General features: G+C 36.1%; 1 protein-coding gene across 5 annotated transcripts in view; it reads left to right on the top strand.

Moving 5' to 3' along the window:
* NAA35 (N-alpha-acetyltransferase 35, NatC auxiliary subunit) overlaps nucleotides 1-18,728 on the top strand; it is a 91,841-nt gene extending 73,113 nt beyond the window's left edge. For all 5 annotated transcript variants that reach the window (XM_061163722.1, XM_061163723.1, XM_061163724.1 and 2 more), the window contains 9 exons: nucleotides 2,468-2,534; nucleotides 4,416-4,514; nucleotides 5,105-5,283; nucleotides 12,456-12,592; nucleotides 13,617-13,684; nucleotides 14,520-14,660; nucleotides 15,057-15,179; nucleotides 17,460-17,540; nucleotides 18,332-18,728. In XM_061163722.1, coding sequence (XP_061019705.1) covers nucleotides 2,468-2,534; nucleotides 4,416-4,514; nucleotides 5,105-5,283; nucleotides 12,456-12,592; nucleotides 13,617-13,684; nucleotides 14,520-14,660; nucleotides 15,057-15,179; nucleotides 17,460-17,540; nucleotides 18,332-18,391 — 955 coding nt within the window. In that variant the 3' untranslated portion in view covers nucleotides 18,392-18,728. The remainder of the gene's footprint in view (nucleotides 1-2,467; nucleotides 2,535-4,415; nucleotides 4,515-5,104; nucleotides 5,284-12,455; nucleotides 12,593-13,616; nucleotides 13,685-14,519; nucleotides 14,661-15,056; nucleotides 15,180-17,459; nucleotides 17,541-18,331) is intronic.
* The last annotated feature ends 782 nt before the right edge of the window (nucleotides 18,729-19,510 follow it).

The following is a 19,510-nucleotide window of genomic DNA, read 5'->3' as shown; positions in this document are numbered from 1 at the left end:
CAATTTCCATGCTTGTGATGGGTCTGTTAAGATCTATTTCTTCCTGGTTCAGTTTTGGAAAGTTATACTTTTCTGAGAATTTGTCCATTTCTTCCAAGTAGTCCATTTTATTGGCATATAGCTGCTGGTAGTAGTCTCTTATGATCCTTTGTATTTCAGTGTTGTCTGTTGTGATCTCTCCATTTTCATTTCTAATTTTGTTGATTTGATTCTTCTCCCTTTGTTTCTTGATGAATCTGGCTAACAGTTTGTCAATTTTACTTATCTTTTCAAAAAACCAGCTTTTAGCTTTGTTGATTTTTGCTATGGTCTCTTTTGTTTCTTTTGCATTTATTTCTGTCCTAATTTTTAAGATTTCTTTCCTTCTACTAACCCTGGGGTTCTTCATTTCTTCCTTCTCTAGTTGCTTTAGGTGTAGAGTTAGGTTATTTATTTGACTTTCTTCTTTTTTCTTGAGGTAAGCCTGTATTGCTATGAACCTTCCCCTTAGCACTACTTTTACAGTGTCTCATAGGTTTGGGGTTGTTGTGTTTTCATTTTCATTCATTCTATGCATATTTTTATTTCTTTTTTGATTTCTTCTATGATTTGTTTGTTATTCAGAAGCATGTTATTTAGCCTCCATATGTTTGAATTTTTAATAGTTTTTTTCTGTAATTGAGATCTAATTTTACTGCATTGTGGTCAGAAAAGATGACTGGAATGATTTCAATGTTTTTGAATTTCCCACGGCTAGATTTGTGGCCTAGGATGTGATCTGTCCTGGAGAAGGTTCCATGTGCACTTGAGAAAAAGGTGAAATTGATTGTTTTGTGGTGAAATGTCCTGTAGATATCAATTAGGTCTAACTGGTCCATTGTGTCATTTAAAGTTTGTATTTCCTTGTTAATTTTCTGTTTAGTTGATCTATCCATAGGTGTGAGTGGGATATTAAAGTCACCCACTATTATTGTGTTATTGTTCATTTCCCCTTTCATACTTGTTAGCAATTGCCTTACATATTGCAGTGCTCCTATGTTGGGTGCATATATATTTATAATTGTTATATCTTCTTCTTGGATTGAACATTTGATCATTATGTAGTGTCCTCCTTTGTCTCTTTTCACAGACTTTATTTTAAAGTATTTTATCTGATATGAGTATTGCGACTCCTGCTTTCTTTTGGTCTTGTTCTTTTCTTTTATTATTTTTGTTGTTGTTGTTCTTTTCTTTTAAAAGAGCTCTTTTGCATACTCTGTCTTGTAGATTTTTTCCTCTGTATTCCTCATGACATCTATTTTTGCTGTGTTATAAGAAAGTTATTCTCTTGATCCTCAAGGCTGTTGTGAGCATCCTTTCACATAGTAACCTTTTTAACTTAAGAAATCCTAATTTTCGGATCTAGAAAGTCCCTTTTTTTTAAGTGCTTTGTTTTTGTCATCTTAAGCAATTTTCTTACCTTGGACCTTCCAGCACTTCTCTTTTGCTGCCACCTGTTTCAGGTGTCCTGCCTTTTCTTTCTTCTGGCTGCTGCCTGCTGTGTCATTTTCTGTCACATGGTCATGATTCTGTTTTATCTCTGAGGTTCTGGTCAGATTGCTCAGTTGTGGTGAACACTTAGGAATAGCAAGTTGTCAGCTCCTTTCGGTGCACCAAGGAAAGTGTTTCCTCCTTCCTGTCTCCTTAGGAGCAAAGGCTGCTGCCCTCCTACCTCAGGAAAAGGGGGGAAAAACACTTTCCATCTCTTCAACTCTTGTATTTCCTCCAGGGCCAGGCAGGTAACAGATCTTCCCAGACTAAACAGGAAAGCCTTTCTCAGTTAAGTGATGCTTTTAACTGAGATAAGGAGCACTACATAGAGTGGTGAGGATAGACAGTGAGGATAGACAGTGAGGTGCTAGCAGGATGTCAAGGTGGTAATTTTGGCCAGTGATTGGAAATGTGGGTATATCTTGAGAAAAATCAGATTCTATACAGTATTTTTTATTTTATTTTATTTTTATTTTTTGCTAATTTTGTTTAACCTATTTTTTTTTTCATTTATTTTTATTAGTTGGAGGCTAATTACTTCACAACATTGCAGTGGGTTTTGTCATACATTGACATGAATACAGTAGTTTTTAAATAATTACTGTTGTAAGTCCAGTTCACAAGGGTATCACCTGTAGGAAAATAACAAACATTAGAGTAGGATTAGAAAAAGTAGAGCTTTAGAATTTTCCCTCTTTGTTGATATTATTGGATCCAGCACTTAATTGTTCAAGTACAGAACTAAAGGAACTGGAAATATTGCACATTTATTATGTGGCTAACAAATAGTGAAATACTGCCTAGTTAGTGAAATGCTAGCACTCTTAAACTTCATGATGTATTTGTTTCCATTTTCTCATTTTTCCGCCTTCCCTATGTGTTGGTAGCATCTACAGTGCTTCTTTTTGTAGGCCAAATAGTTTAATTTGAATAACAAGAATATTACATTATTTTACAGGTGCTGCCTATATAATAATCACCAGGCTAAGGACTGTATTGACTCTTTTGTTACTCACTGTGTTCGGGTAAGAGCTTCAGTTTGGATCATTGTGGTGGATTGTGGCGTGAAAAATCTTCAATAGCATTAATTTGTGCTGTTTTTTCATCTAATGTTTCTTACTCATTTTCCCTGAATAAGTAGGAAATTTTTGTCTCCTCTTAGACTCAAGTGGATAACTTCATAACCTGTAGTCTTCCTGCGAGATTGTTACATACTGAGGCACCTTCTGATGCCCTCTCACCATAACCCTTGTGGACAACAGAAACAGAATTAGCCATGACCCCCATCTAAAGAGAAAGGAGTTTACTTTTTTTTTTAAAAAGGACATAAAAACTCTTTACTTTCGACCTTATAAATAACGAATATGGGTAACATCCCCAGGCGTTTATGTTTGTACTGCTTTAATGTGCAGGATTACGTACTGTGCTTAGTCGCTTAGATGTGCCCAACTCTTTGTGACCCCATGGACTGTAGCCCATCAGGCTCTTCTGTTCATGGGGTTTCTCTAGGCAAGAATACTGGAGTGGGTTGCCATGCCCTCCTCCAGGGGATCTTTCCAATCCAGGGATGGAACCCAGGTCTCCTGCATTGCAGGCCAATTCTTTACTGTCTTAAGCTACCAAGGAAGCCCAAGAATACTGGAGTGGATAGCCTATCCCTTCTACAGGGAATCTTCCCACGCAGGAATCAGACCAGGGTCTCCTGCATTGCAGATGGATTCTTTACCAGCTGAACTACCCAGAAGCAGGACTATAGTAAAATTAAAATTATCAAATTTAGATGAGATCATAAATTTTTTCAAATCTCAAATAATTTGGAAAAAATAAAAGCTTCATAGTTGATCAAATTAATTATAAATCATTCTTAATTATAAGCTTTTTATATATCTTTTTTGACCAGTTCCATTTACTAAATGTGTGTTTGTGTGTAAAGAGGAAGTGGGATAAGATAGCATGGTATGATGCAAGGAAAATCAATAAAAGACCAGATTTTATTTTTATTAACTGCCATTTTATCATTATCAGGCAGACACTTTACTTTTTTATAAACTTGCCAATCTTTAAAAAAATGAAATGTTAATACTCCTTTGATACCTCTTACAGACTACTTGTTGGTTAAATGAGATAATAGCTATCAAAGTATACAAATGTAAAATCATTACTATCCTTAGAGAATCTTAAAATGCATATTTCTTAAATCAGAGCATTCCTGTCTGTTGTCTGATTCATGAACTGTTACAGTATTTTATATGAGAATACTGAATAGATTAAAAACAGTGATAAAGAACCTTAGTGAACAAGTGTTAGTCACACAGTCGTGTCTGACTCTTTGCCACCCAATGGACTGTAGCCCACAAGGCTTGTCTATCCATGGAATTCTCCAGGCAAGAATACTGGAGTGGATTGCCATTCCCTCCTCCAGGGGATCTTCTCAACCCAGGGATTGAACCCAGGTCTCCTGCATTGCGGGTAGATTCTTTATTGTGTTTTTCTGGGTTTTAGCCATTACCTAATTATTAGGCATTCTGGTATATTTAAAGCAGTACACAGAAGTGTCTGGCTTGAACAGTAGCTTTTGACTTGAAATAAGCAGAAAAGAAACTGCTCTTGAATATGTGGAAAAAATATCTAAAGATTGAAGGAATTTTTTTGCCATATGAGAGCAAGTTTTGTAACCAATCACTTTCCTCTGGCTATTAATAATTTCTAGTATTGAGTTCCTTTAAAAGAAACACCTTTGTAGTAAGTATGCATAGGCATTATTGTTATATACAACATTTTTTCCCTTAAACCTGATTTTGAAAATTTGGAGTGTTAATTTTCTTTAGTATCAGCAGATTTCATATTGACAGTTAATAAATTACACTGTTAACAAATACAGTTAACAATCGTATTGTGTATTACAGCCATTCTGTAGTCTTATTCAGATCCATGGACATAACAGGGCTCGGCAGAGAGATAAACTCGGTCATATTCTTGAAGAATTTGCTACCTTGCAGGATGAGGTAAGAGCCAAAAAGAAGCCTTCCCTTCCAAAATAAGCAATTTATATACCTTGACTAGATTTTCAGAAACAATTCTTTAGAACAATAATTTGACTACTTAATTTTTTAATATGGTGAATTTTCTTTTCCATTGAAATGTAACAGTTACATATACCAAAGAAAAATTTACAGAAAGAAATAGAACAGTAATCTAAATAAAAACATTTTAAATGATTATAATTAATGAATTATAAAATAGGTATAGAGCTGTAGTTACAATTAGAGTAAGTTTGCATTGTAATAAAAATATATTAGTCTTCATTTAAATGTGAGCAACAGCCACATTGATAATATAACTATAGATCTGAAGCCAGTTATTTTTATACTGTAAAATGGATGTCTTTTTAATCTAGGAAGTGTTTAGATAAATATTATCCTTTCAGAAATGAAAGGTTTGAATGTAGATCTCACCAAAGGTGCATTTTAAAGTATGAATTCTTTAAGTGGTGAGAGTTACATTGTCTGCTTGTGTGCTATTTTTAGCTGTTACATTTTTTGTAATTCTTTCATTACCTTAACAAGTTGATATTAATGACATTTTGTTGTGATAGGCAGAGAAGGTTGATGCAGCCCTGCATACTATGCTGTTGAAACAGGAGCCCCACAGGCAGCATTTGGCCTGTTTAGGTACCTGGGTCCTTTACCATAACCTTCGAATTATGATACAGTATCTCCTAAGTGGCTTCGAATTGGAGCTCTACAGCATGCACGAGTATTATTACATATATTGGTAAGAGAATGATTGGAGTTAAAATTGATGGTGGGTGGGATAGATAAGATTTGTGAGAGCATCTGTAGAGTGTAATTTTAGGGTTTTTTTTTTTTTTAATTTACTGTATTTGAATTTCAGCTGTGGGACAGTTGAAGAATATCTGTTGAAAATTAGAGCCAGATCATCTTAAAAATCTTAAGTGTCTTAATAGTGTACAAATACATTTTTTTCTGCCATTTGAATCATTATTTTAAAATCACTGATAAAGTGCTTAAAAGTAAATTGATTAATGGACTTTTATCTGTTTCCAAAGAGAAAAATTAACATACATTTTGCCCTGACATCAGTGACGCTAGGTACTAGCTGTGGAATGTACTTAAATGAATTAAAGTTCAAAATATGAACCAGATCTTCCTTCTGAGAAGAAATTACGGCTAAGATTATCATTGGGAGTATAACTGTTGCAAACTGGCCCTGAGGATTTGTCTCAGTAGCTTTGAAGAAGTTTACAAGAGGTAATCTTCAGCAGAGTAGTTCTTAACTTTCACTTTGGGGTGAGATATGTCTAGTAAGAGGATGCTTGAGAATATTTTAGACATGAAAAACCTGTCACAGAAATAAAGTAAGAAAATTGAGATCTAAAATGAATTCAGCTATCTGGCATCTTTTTGTTAGTCTATTAAAGTATAGTAATTTAGTTGTAATTTAAAATAGAAATGACCTATTGTTACCCATCACAAACAGCTAAGTTTAGTATATTAGATCTAATTATAGTTATTCTTTTCAATTCATTTTTAAATTATGTAACTTAAAATTTAAAATATTGTATATTCCCTGAAATCAATGCTGTGGAGGCAGGAAAATAATTATTTTCCACACCATTAACAGCATCCATGTTAGAGATGGGAATACCAGAACACCTTACCTGACTCCTAAGAAACCTGTGTGCAGGTCAAGAAGCAACAGTTAGAACTGGACATGGGACAACAGACCTGTTCCAAATTGGGAAAGGAGTACATCAAAGCTATGTATTGTCACCCTGTTGGTTTAACTATATGCAGAGTACATCATGTGAAATGCCAGACTGGATAAATTACAAGCTGGAATACAGGTGGCCGAGAGAAATATCAACAACCTCAGATATGCAGATGATACCACCCTAATGACAGAAAGTGAAGAGGAACTAAAGAGCCTCTTGATGAAGGTGAAGGAGGAGAGTGAAAAAGTTGGCTTAAAATTCAACGTTAGAAAAATGAAGATCTTGAGATCTGGTCCCATCACTTCATGGATTACAGATGGGGAAAAAATGAAAACAGTGGCACTTTTCTTTTCTTGGGCTCTAAAATCACTGAGGATGGTGACTGCAGCTACAAAATTAAAATATGCTTGCTTCTTTGAAAAAAAGCTATGACAAATCTAGACAGCATATTAAAAAGCAGAGACATCCCTTTGCTGACAGGTTTATAGAGTCAAAGCTATGGTTTTTCCAGTAGTCATATATAGATATCAGAGTTGGACCATAAAGAAGGCTGAAGCACTGAAAAATTGATGCTTTCAAACTGTGGTTTGGTGAAAGACTCTTGAGAGTCCCTTGGATTGCAAGGAGATAAATCCAGTCAATCCTAAAGGAAATCAACCCTGAATATTCATTGGAAGGACTGATGCTGAAACTAAAGCTCCAATGCTTTGGCCACCTGATGAAAAGAGCTGACTCATTGGAAAACTCTGATACTGGGAAAGACTGAGGGAAGGAGAAGAGGAAAACAGAGAATGAGATGGTTGGATAGCATCACCAAATCAGTGGACATGAGTTTGAGCAAACTCTGTGAGATAGTGGAGGACAGAGTAGCCTGGTGTGCTGCCGTCCATGGGGTCTCCCAGAGTTGGACAGAACTTATCAGCTGAAGAGCAGCAGCATCGAACGTCACTTTCACCACCTGCACATCCACAGCTGAGCACTGTTTCGGCATCGGAAAGTGATGCCAGTGCTGTAGAGAACAATGTTGCATAGGAACCAGGAATGTCAGGTCCATGAATCAAAGTGGATTGGATGTGGTCATGCAGGAGATGGCAAGAGTGAACATTATCTTGGAGATCAGTAAACTAAAGTGGATGGGGACGGATGAGTTTAATTCAGAGGACCATTATATCTACTACTATGGGCAAGAACCCCTTGGAAGAATTGGACTGGCCCTCACAGTCAATAAAAGAGTCCAGAATAGAGTACTTGGATGCAATCTCAAAAACTACAGCATAATCTCAGTTCATTTCCAAGGCAAACCATTCAACATCACAGTAATCCAAGTCTATGCCCCAACCACTAATGCCAAAGAAGCTAAAATTGAACAGTTCTATAAAAACCTACAAGACCTTGTAAAACTAATTCCAAAATAAATAATTAAATGTCCTTTTCATATAGGGGATTGGAATGCAAAAGTAGGAAGTCAAGAGATACCTGGAGTAAGAGGCAGTTTTGGCCTTGGAGTACAAATGAAGCAGGGCAAAGGCTAACAGTTTTGTCAAGAGAACATGCTGGTCGTAGGAAACACCCTCTTCCAACAACGCCAGAGATGACACTACACATGGATATCACCAGATAGTCAGTACTGAAGTCAGATTGATTATATTCTTTGCAGCTGAGATGGAGAAGCTCTATACAGTCAACAAAAAAAAGACCTATAGCTGACTGGGGCAAAGATCATGAGCTCCTTATTGCAAAATTCAGACTTAAATTGAAGAAAGTAGGGAAAACCACCAGACCATTCAGGTATGACCTAAATCGGTGCTTTATGATTATACAGTGGAGGTGACAAATAGATTCAGGGAATTAGATCTGGTCGACAGAGTGCCTGAAGAATGTGGATGGTGGTTGGTGACCAGAACCATCCCAAAGAAAAGGAAATGTAAGAAGGCAGAGTGATTGTCTGAGGAGACTTTACAAATAGCTGAGGAAAGAAGAGAAGTGAAAGGCAAAAGAGAAAGATACACCCAGCTGAATGCAAATTTCTAGAGAGTAGCAAGGAGAGATAAGCAAACCTTCCTAAGTGATCAATGCAAAGAAATAAAGGAAAACAGTAGAGTGGAAAACAGTAGAGATCTCTTCAAGAAAATTGGAGATATCAAGGGGACATTTCATGCAACGATAGGCATGGTAAAGGTCAGACACAGTAAGTAACTAACAGAAGCAGAAGACACTAAGAAGAGGTGACAAGAATACAGGGAAGAACTATACCAAAAAAGATCTTAGACCTAGATAACCGTGATAGTGTGGTCACTCACCTAGAGCCAGATATCCTGGACTGTGAAATCACATGGGCCTCAGGAAGCATTACTACAAAGCTGCTGGGGGTAATAAAATTCCAGCTGATCTTTTTATTTTATTTATTTTTTTCCAGCTGATCTTTTTAAAATCCAAAAAGATATTGCTGTTCAAGTGCTTTACTCCATGTTAGCAAATTTGGAAAACTTAGCAGTGGCCAAAGGACTAGAAAAGCTCAATTGTCCTTCCAGTCCCAAAGAAGGGCAATGCCAAAGAATATTCAAACTACCATACAGTTGCACTCATTTCACATGCTAGCAAGGTGATGCTCAAATCCTTCAAGCCAGGCTTCAGCAGTACCTCAACTGAGAACTTTTAAAGGTACAGGCTAGATTTTGAAGAGGTAGCAGAACCAAAGACCAAATTGCCAAGATTTGTTGGATGATGAAAAAAGCAAAGGAATTCCAGAAAAACAACTACTCTGCTTCATTGATTACGCTAAAGCCTTTGACTGTGTGAATCACAACAAACTGGAAAATTCTTAAACAGGTGGGAGTACCAGACCACCTTACCTGTCTCCTGAGAACCCTGTATGCAGTCAAAAAGCAACAATTAGAACCAGACAAGGAACAATGGACTGGTTCAAAATTGGAAAAGGAGAATGTCAATACTGTGTATTGTCACCCTGCTAATTTAATTTATATGCAGAGTGCATCACGTGAAATGCCAGGATGGATGAATCACAAACTGGAATTAAGATTGCTAGGAGAAATGTCAACAACCTCAGATATGCAGATGATATCACTCTAATGGCAGAAAGTGAAGAGGAACTAGCCTCTTGATGAGGGTGAAAGAGGAGAGTGAAAAAGCTGCCTTAAAACTCAACATTCAAAAAACTAAGATCATGGCATCCGGTCCTATTACTTCATGGCAAATAGAAGGGGAAAATGTGAAAACAGGGACAGATTTTATTTTCTTGGGCTCCAAAATCACTGAGGATGGTGACTGCAGCCATAAAATTTGAAGATGCTTTCTCCTTGGAAGGAAAGCTATGACAAACCTAGACAGCATATTAAAAAGCAGAGACATCACTTTGCCAACAAAGGTCCGTATAGTCAAAGCTATGGTTTTTCCAGTGGTCATGCATGAATCTCAGAGTTGGACATCCATAAAGAACGCTGACTGCAAGCGAATTGATGCTGGGAAAGACTCTTGAGAATCCCTTGGACTGCAAGGAGATAAATCCAGCCAATCCTAAAGGAAACCAACCCTGAATATTTATTGGAAGGATTGATACTAAAACTGAAGCTCCAATATTTTGGCCACTTGATGCCAAGAGCTGACTCACTGGAAAGACCCTGATGCTGGGAAAGATTGAGAGCAGGAGGAAAAAGAGGTGATGGAGGATGACATGGTTAGATAGCATCACTGACTCAATGGACAGGTGTTTAAGCAAACTGTGGGATATCGTGAAGGACAGGGAAGGAAGCCTGGTGTGCTGTAGTCCGTAGGGTCACACAGAGCTAGCGGCTGAACAGCATAACCATTAACATGGTTTTGTTGTCATGGTTTCTAGGGCTTTTAGCAGGTAATTCTTGGTTATGAAAATGAATTGAGCATCAGTATAGTTATGTGAGAACAATATTATTTTGTATATTCTCCAACATTTATGTAGGTAACAGCTCTTACCAACAGGTGTTATAGCTACTTAGGATTTTTTTTTTTCATTAATTCATACTGTACACTCCTGTTCAAACAAGGCATTTTGTAGAGGATTGTGCTCAAGTTTTGTTGTTTGAGGCAGCTAATTGGAAGCTTTTGTGCTCTTGATTGCTTAAAATATAATTTTTATATGATCTTTGACACACAGAATTGGCAGATGAATTATATTCAGATAAATACTTGAATAGAAATTTACCTATATATTTGAGCAGATTCATTTCTTGCTAACAAAAGAAATTTTACTTCTGCTTGTAAGTATCCTGGTCTACTTTGATGTTAGTTTTAACTACTGTTTAGTTTTAGTATTACAGATTGGGCTCCAGCATTTTTATAAAATATGTATTGTTGTTGATCTTCCTGAATGTGATCCCTAAAGCATGTGGATCCTAAAAATCAGTTAAAAAAAAACCCAATAATTCTTAAATTTAGCATGCATCATAATCACTTGGAAAGCAACTTGTTGGGCTCTGTTCTGGCATTCCTGGTTTAGTAGGTCTAGGGTAGGACCCCTCCCCCCCCAATCATTCGCATTTGTAACTGCTTTGCTGGTAAGACTGCTTCTGGTCCTGAGATCACAGTTGAGAACTGGTATAGGATATTAGCTCTTTGATTCTCTTTAGATAAAATTGTATATTAATTTTGATAAAGCAGGTAGTAAAAAGCTTGTTGATATATCTGATAAATGAAAGGAAAGGCCTAAATTATGCCAGCTCTCCCCTTTACTCATCTGTTCTTGGGTTAGGTAGTCAAAAGGTAGAAGGTAGCATTAGTTCTCTCTAGAAATCATCCCTTTGAGTTAAGGTAGGTTACAAACCCTCATTTTATAGTGTGATGGGGGAAAAATTCATTTTTATTTTTACAAGGATTCTATAATAAGTGCTTAAATTCATCGCCCGGAATTCTTTCTCTCCACATAATACATGCTTCTTCTAATCAGATGAAGTCGTCCTTTCTGTATACTCTTTCTGCGCAGATTCCCTGGTTTGCTTCAGCTGCCAGGAGGCATAGCGCTCAGTTTAGCATTAAAATAGAGTGCCCAAGTCATTCCAGGTGTATCTTTTCATTTGTTTTGCTTTTTTTTCTCCTGGCTGTGCTATGTGACTTGCAGAATTTTAGTTCCCTGACCAGGGACTGAACACAGTCCATGAAGTAAAAGCACCCGAGTCCTAACCACCGGATGCCAGGGAGTTCTCTGGCTTTGCTTGAAAATGTTCCTTTTTAACATGTTTTAACAGTATAACCTGCCTTATAACTGTTTGAGAAATTTTTGGAATGTGTCATACAAACTTGATCATGAAATTTCTTATAAATCTTTGATTTTCATTTAATATAGTAGTGGTCCTTAATTTTATTCAAGGAATATATATTTATGTCCTAGATTTGAACTATTTTTCTGGCCTAAGAGAAAGTAGTATTTGCCATTTTAAACTTAAAAGAATTTAGTACCTGGTGAGATAATCTGTCTCACATTTCTTTATTGAATAAGCTCAAGTAAATTATATGCTTGCATGTTTTTAATGTTTTAGAATCATTCTGTCTAATGCATGTAATTTTTGTTCTGTATTTGTTTCCTTTTGTAATTAATAAGAAAATAAGAAATTCCTTAATAGGTTTAGGTGAAATGTGACCTATATTGATAGAGTAAAAACAATTTGCTGGGCATTCATTTGATTTACTGATATATGTAATTACCAAGAAATCTTTTTTAATTGAAATATAGTCGATCTACAGTATTGTGTTAGTTTCAAGTGTATAGCATAATGATTCAGTACTTTTGCAGATTATATTTAATTATAGATCATTACATGATAATGAGTGTAATTCCCTGTGCTATACAGTAAATCCTTGTTGCTTATCTATTTTATGTATAATAGTTTGTATCTGTTAATCCTATACCCCTGATTTGTACCCCCTCCAAAAATCTTTTGAAAAGTTGTAAAACTCACATCATTGTAGTATATTTTCCATATTGTGTGGCAACAAGAAATTTTCCATATTGTATGGCAACAGGATAGGGAAAGTTAATTATTTGTAATGGTCATTTTTTTAAGATTTAATCTATTAATTATCTATTTGAATAATCTTCTTTTAAAACAAAAAACTTTTAAACAATTATAAAAAAAATCTCTCTTTATTAGTACTAGAGCATGTTTGACCAGGCCATCTCATTTAGACATCTATCATTAACTAACATTTTCTTTTCATTAAGGTATCTCTCTGAATTTCTTTATGCCTGGTTGATGTCGACATTAAGTCGTGCCGATGGCTCTCAGATGGCAGAGGAAAGGATAATGGAAGAGCAGCAAAAAGGCCGTAGTAGTAAAAAAACAAAAAAAAAGAAGAAAGGTGATGTGAATTATTTTTAAACTTAAGAAATAAGTAACACTGGAATGCACTTTAATTTCATCAAATAATGGATGAATTAGTCATTATATTTTTATTCTCACCCATCTTCTCTTCCCCGGTGGCTCAGCTGGTAAAGAATCCGCCTGCAGTGCGGAAGACCTGGGTTCAATCCCTGGGTTGGGAAGATCCCTGGAGAAGGGAATGGCTACCCATTTCAGTATTCTGGCCAAGAATTCCATGGACAGAGGAGCCTGGCAGGCTACAATCGATCGGGTCTCAAAGAGTCAGACACAGCTGAGCAGCTTTCACTCACTCACTCACCTTCTCTCCAGAAGACACTGGGGTAGAAACTGAGTCACAGTATTAGTGTAGAATCCTTTTGGTTTCTTTGCTTGCTTTTCTTTTACTTCTTTCCTATTTCATGTGTCAAAGGACCTTAGGACAAAAAGTAGTAACCACATGGAATAAGATAAGGAACAAGACAGCAGGAGACTTGATACTCTTGACAGAAGGCTGATAGCTCAGGAAGGAAGGAAGTCTGGAGTGGTGCTGTTTGTTACAGTCAAACAGAAAGATGAACATACACTGCCCAAGGACCATGAGAAGAAAGAAATGTTTCCAGGGGACTACCCTATTAATCACTCATGGGCTGATACAGATAGACTGCAATCATTAAAAATAGTGCTTTGTGTTCCCTTCAGATTCAACAGTTTGAGTGGGTCATTAAATAACTATACTCATGGCTTTCCTGTAATAAGAAATTCTCTCTATATTGTGACTTGAGAAAAAATTACAATTAATTTATACTGAAATCTTATGGTTTTGAGAACACAGTTACTGTTTAACCTTAGCTCTATTTTATTATTTGTAGATTTGGGCCATAAAATTTAGCCTGTGGGAACAAACTTTTTAATATTTTAATTTGGTAAACAAGATAGAAGATTTTTTTAAAATTTAGATTTCTTCTGCAGTAATGCGAGAGGAGGAGGGAAAGGAGTTTGGATAATTTTCTTTCTAATTATAGTTCGCCCATTGAGCCGAGAGATCACAATGAGCCAGGCGTATCAGAACATGTGTGCTGGAATGTTTAAAGTAAGTTGCTACATTGCTGTTTTATTATTTAACTAAAATGAACTCTCTTATGATTCTAGGTTCTAATTTAACCTTCATTTTTACTAGTTGTCTGCTTAAAAATGACCTTTTATCCAAGTCTAGTGGTTTTATTAATTTGTTCAACAAATACTGAACATTTGTCATGTATCAGATGTCTTGTACTAGGTGTGTTGTGAGATACCAAGTCTAATCTGATGTGATCCTTGTCTCAAGTGCCTAGTTAATGTTAGACCAGATGACATATATGTGGCATAGATACTAAGAGAGGAAAGAGTTACTTCTGATTGATGATCAGAAAAGGTTTCTTGGAAGAGATGGGTTCCAGATTTTTTTTAGAAGTATGTTAGGAAAGGGGCAAGCTCCACAATGAAAGGCTTAATTTGAGCAAAGCAGGCATTTTCAGGAGAGAGTAACTTGAGGAAACAGTAAAATGCATAAAATAGAACATGGAATTCTGTTTGGAAAACAGGATCAGTGCTTTTCTTATAGAAATGATAATATTACTTTTTCTTCCGGAGCTTTTACTTGAAGTTTTCAAAGGTGTTACAGAAGCCTTAAGAAGAAGAATGTGCATGTGGTACAATTTCACTGGGAAAATTAAAATATTAGACACTGGAACATGAATGTTTTTCATATAAAAGATGGTGCAGAATGTCAAAATGAATATTAAAGCTAGTTTTTCTTTTCCTGTTCTTGATTTCTGAGCCTTGTTTTGATTTACTGTGTATAAATAGCTGTTTCTTATTTTCTGCTATTAATGAGGATGTTCACAATTTTCATATTGTTATCATCTTTCTCTCTCTTTGTACTGTAGACCATGGTAGCTTTTGACATGGATGGCAAAGTACGAAAACCCAAGTTTGAGCTTGATAGTGAACAAGTTCGATATGAGCACAGATTTGCTCCATTCAACAGTGTAATGACACCACCACCAGTGCACTATCTGCAGTTCAAGGTGAACCTGCTCCTTAGAATAATTGCAAAATATTTAGTCTTAGACCTTCTTGGAGATGTGCTATTTGTATCTGTCCATTTTGCTAAAATAGTCAAGTGAAACTATTATTGGACCAGTGAGATAAAGGGATGAAATAGCAGTTTTAAATAGTATGAATATTATTTGACTTTGTAGGGTATACCCATCACATTAACAGTTATTTAATTATGAGAATAATATGAAGTATGGTATATAAAGGTTGAAAATTGAATAGGAAAAAACCAGGACATGCAGAGTGTTTGCTTTAGTGTCCATATGTGAATGGATAATCAATGTAGAATTCTTTAATTTAAAAAGGTATTTTAGAGTTTTTTCACATTAAACATACTTTAAATAATAGTATTTCTTCCTTTTTAGGAAATGTCTGACCTCAATAAATATAGCCCTCCTCCTCAGTCTCCAGAACTGTATGTGGCAGCTAGTAAGCACTTTCAGCAGGCAAAAATGATACTGGAAAATATCCCAAACCCAGACCATGAGGTAAGACTGCGGTCACAGTTATTCTACAGGAAGTTTGTCAGGAAGTACATCACTTACTACTGGATAACAGTTTAATCATAAAATGAACCTTACAGTATTAATAAATGAAGACTGTCATGTTTCTGCTAAGTATGTCAATCTAACTTTCTCAGACTTAAAATTATATGATGAATGATGATACAAATATCTCCTTTGTGTAAATTTAGAAATCAGTGCAAAGAGAAATTAAGACTTAGAACCATAAAGCTGGAAGAATAGAAATAAGACCCAGATTGATCTACAGCTCAGTAATGTTAACATTAAATTTTAAAAATTTTAATTATAGTTTACTGTATTAAAATATAATTACATAAATCTTAAACCTAAAAAATGATCTAGTCAGTTATCACAGGAAGTAAAAACAACCTTATTCTATTTGACCATTTAAAATAAAGCCTATTGTTTTAAAGACTATTTTGAGTATCATTCTACAGAGCTTAGAACTTGCAAAATACAAAATATTGTTTCAGCCTTTTATGAGTTTCATTAATTTACTGTATAACCTAATTTTATTGAAATGTATTTATTCTGTAAATGCGAGTTATCTGTAACACACAGACCATTTGGGGGGTATATCTTGATACAGCCTCCATGAAAGGTATCTTAGCAATCTCTTAAAAATCACAGGTGCCTAGGCCCTGAAATTCTGCTTCTTGGGATTTACCTTACAGATACCTGTGTACATGTGGGAAATGGTAAATATACAGATATTGTTGAGTGTGTACTATGTCCTAAGTACTCTGGTATATTCCAGCAGGGGAAAAAAAACAAACAGAAATCTGGACCCTTCTAGGGGCAGGGGGGTGCAGGCAGTAAGTAAATAAATAAATAGTCTATTATAAGATCAGTACTGAAGAAAAACCTTAAAAGAGATTTTTGTTCTGAAAATAGAGATAGTGAATGCTCCAGGAGGTATGGAAGTGGAAGGGATTAGACATTTTTAAATAAGTTGGCCTCTGAGCAAATCCTGGAAGAAGGTAGAGAAGCAAGTCATATGACCCACCTGGGAATGGAGCCTTCTAGGCAGAGGGACCCACATGTGTAAAGGTACAGAGGCAGGAGTGTGTCTGGAGTATTTGAAGAACAGCCCAGGGCTGTGTGCTGGAGTGAGGTGAACACAGGGTTGAGCTGCTGGAGAGTTTTAATGTGACCAGATCTGATTTTTGTTCTAAAGGATTACCATGCTGGCCACTGTGTTGGTAAAATAGACTGGTGAAACCAAGGATGGAAGCCAGGGAGCCAATTAGAGGCCATGGCTATGATCCAGGTGAAAGATGGTAGTGCCAGTGGATCAGAAGTGATTGCATTCTCTGTAAATTTTAAGGTCTAGCCAGTGGTATTGACTGATGGATTGGAGGTGGAGTTAGAGAAAAAGAGGAGTCATGGGTGGTTTTGAGGTTTTTGGCCTGAGCACCATCTGGTTGGATTGAGTTGTAAAGGGAAGACTGAGGCTGGAACACATGGGGAGGCAGGGCTGGGAAGGTCAGCTCAGTTTTGAACATGGCTTTTGGATGCCCAAATGGAGTAGTCATGTAGGTGAGTGGATATGTGATATGGAGCTGAGGGGCAGCAGTTCCTGAACTTGAGGTAATTAATGTGTCAAGTGAGGTAAGTAAGAAGCAGGCAATGGGAATTTTTTTTCAAGTTGCCCATTACTCCCTCTTAAAGAGAAGTGAGTATTCCATTCTGTTGTTATTCATATTTTCAGGTGAAACGTTTTAGACAAATGGTTATCAGAAATAGCAGTTAAAGGACACTTACTGCCTGCTAGGCATGAGTTTCGGTTCATAATATGTGTTAACTCAGTCCTCAAAAATCTTTGCGGGATAGGTAAATTATATTCCCATTTTTACAGGTGAAGAAACGGAGGACAGAGAGGTTAGAAAACTTGCAGGGGTTTCATAGCTAGTAAGTGGCAAAACTGGACTTTGAAACTAGACAGCTTAACTCCATAGTCTGTACCCCGAACATTATTTTGTACTGTCTTTGCAGGACTTCACAATGTAATGCTTCTTTGTTTTAATGAAAACAAGATACAGTAGTCCTTTCAAGTTTTCATGATGGTAAACTAGAGTTCTTTGTTACTAAAAGATATATGGTGGTGCTCATGTTTTGAAATTGCTTTCATTTTAATAAAATACTGACACTTATTTTGTGCCACATTCCTATTGATACCTATAAATCAATATATTTTGACTATGAATTTTATATTTTGATAGCTTAATGTTGTTCATTATTTAGGTCAATAGAATTTTAAAGGTTGCCAAACCCAACTTTGTGGTTATGAAGTTATTGGCAGGAGGACACAAAAAGGAATCCAAGGTAAAATATATTATTATTCAATTATTATAAACTTCATTTTTTTTTTAGTAAGCTGAATAAATATTACAAAAAAGTCAAAATGCCCATAAAGATGATTCTTAAAGAGATTCAGTGGCAGAAAATAAATCGAAGCTTGCCATTTTGCCTTGAAACTTATAGATTTTGTTGACTTAAAATCTCTAAAGTTTGCTCTGCCCTTCCACATAAATTACTGAATGACTTGAGGTAACAAAAGAAAATGTGTGAAAACCAGCTTATGGGAGTTATTTAAAAAGTCCTCCCCCTTTAGAAAAGTGAACGCTTCAATAAATAAACACTTCAGTGGCTCAGGAGAGGGACGATCCTGTCAGCCTCGCTTGGTTCCACTGGTGCTGTGTCAGCAGTCGGTGCAGAAGTGAGAGGCCAGCCGCTGAGCCGTTTCTGGTGGCGTCTGTCCATTGTATAGGACACACCTCTGTTTGCGCCCATTGCTTTTCTGTTATCCCTCTTTCTTATCGCCTCTGCTTTACCAGTGACTCATTTCATTTCTCACAAGTAGCAGCCACCCTGGGACTAAAAGAAATCGCTGATCCATGACCTTTTCCTGTAATTTAAGTCTGTTTTCATTAAGTAGTCTCTAAAAATAGAAAACCATTGGTCAGCATGTTTTCTAATGACCTTCACAGATCCAGAGATAAGCTAAATCATTTTCTTTTCCTTGTTTCTAAAAACACAGGAGTCTAAAATTACGTCTTTATTTTGTTTACTGTCTGAATATGTATAAGATACATCGATTGACTTTGTTTTCACAGGTTCCTCCTGAATTTGATTTCTCTGCTCACAAATATTTTCCTGTTGTGAAACTTGTTTGAGAGAGAGACTGAAAAGGTGACCAAAAGGGTGGAGTCTACTTTCAGATTCTGTTCTTAGAGGATCTATCCGTCAGTCTTACCACATAACGTGAAGTGAAATGGATTTCTTGGATAACAACCCATTATAAGGAATATTTTTAATTTGACAGCCTTATATGACGTGAATGAAAACTGCTGTTTTAAAGTGGTTTATTATGTTCCATGGATGAAACTAGTCTTATTGAATGCATTGATGAATGTTATATGGTTTTATTACAGATTTAATCATAAATCATTTTTTATGAATGAGTGAAAATAGTGTTTGTAAAGGTTAATAAATTTCTTGACAAAAAATGCACTATTGGAGATGAAAACCAATAGCACTTTGTTGGTACAAGTTAAAATTGAAGGTGTTTACTCTTAATATTTGAGCACTTCAAACAAATTAAAAAGTTTCAAATCAAGGGATTTAGTAAACACTCACATGGGATTTGGGCTAAATACACTTAAGGGAGGTTTGGGGAGACCTCCTAGCTATACAGGGATACTAAGTCACACAGGGATTGTGATTTTGTGTGTCACAGTATCTTAAATTATATACCTGTCAGAATTTTTTTTTAATCCTTTAACTGTTACTTTTGGCACTTTTAAAAGATTATAAATCATGTTTGCTAGTGATATTATAGGATTAGGTTTAAACATGACATACTGTTTTTTATTACCACTTACTTAGTTTAACCCATGAAACATTTTCAAATGGGGCCTTTCCAGCATCCTCTGGCTCTGAAAACTGACTTAAATTCACCTGTACCTACAAGTGCCCAGTGCCAATGGCCCCAGCCTTCTTCCTTTGCTGCCAGTTCCTCCCCCATCTGCTCTGCTATTCTGTGCCATATTGCTGTGATATCTGGGGGCCTTTCCTTTGGTCCTGCTATTAACAAGACAGTATTGTTAGCAGAAGGAGTTACATGAGCTTTTGGTTTGGCTTAAAACGGCAACAGTTTTAGATTTCCTTTATGGTTAAAAGGGTTCTGAGTTTCAAGTATCTTAATTCTTATTTGACACCTTTCTTGCAGATGTCTTATTGAAACTTTATTTCTGGAAATATCTTAAAGCAGCTAACCTGCATAAATCTTGCAT

The sequence above is a fragment of the Dama dama genome, chromosome 16 (genome assembly GCF_033118175.1).
Source record: "Dama dama isolate Ldn47 chromosome 16, ASM3311817v1, whole genome shotgun sequence".
NCBI classification, from domain to species: domain Eukaryota; kingdom Metazoa; phylum Chordata; class Mammalia; order Artiodactyla; family Cervidae; genus Dama; species Dama dama.
This window is presented reverse-complemented; position numbering and strand designations above follow the sequence as displayed.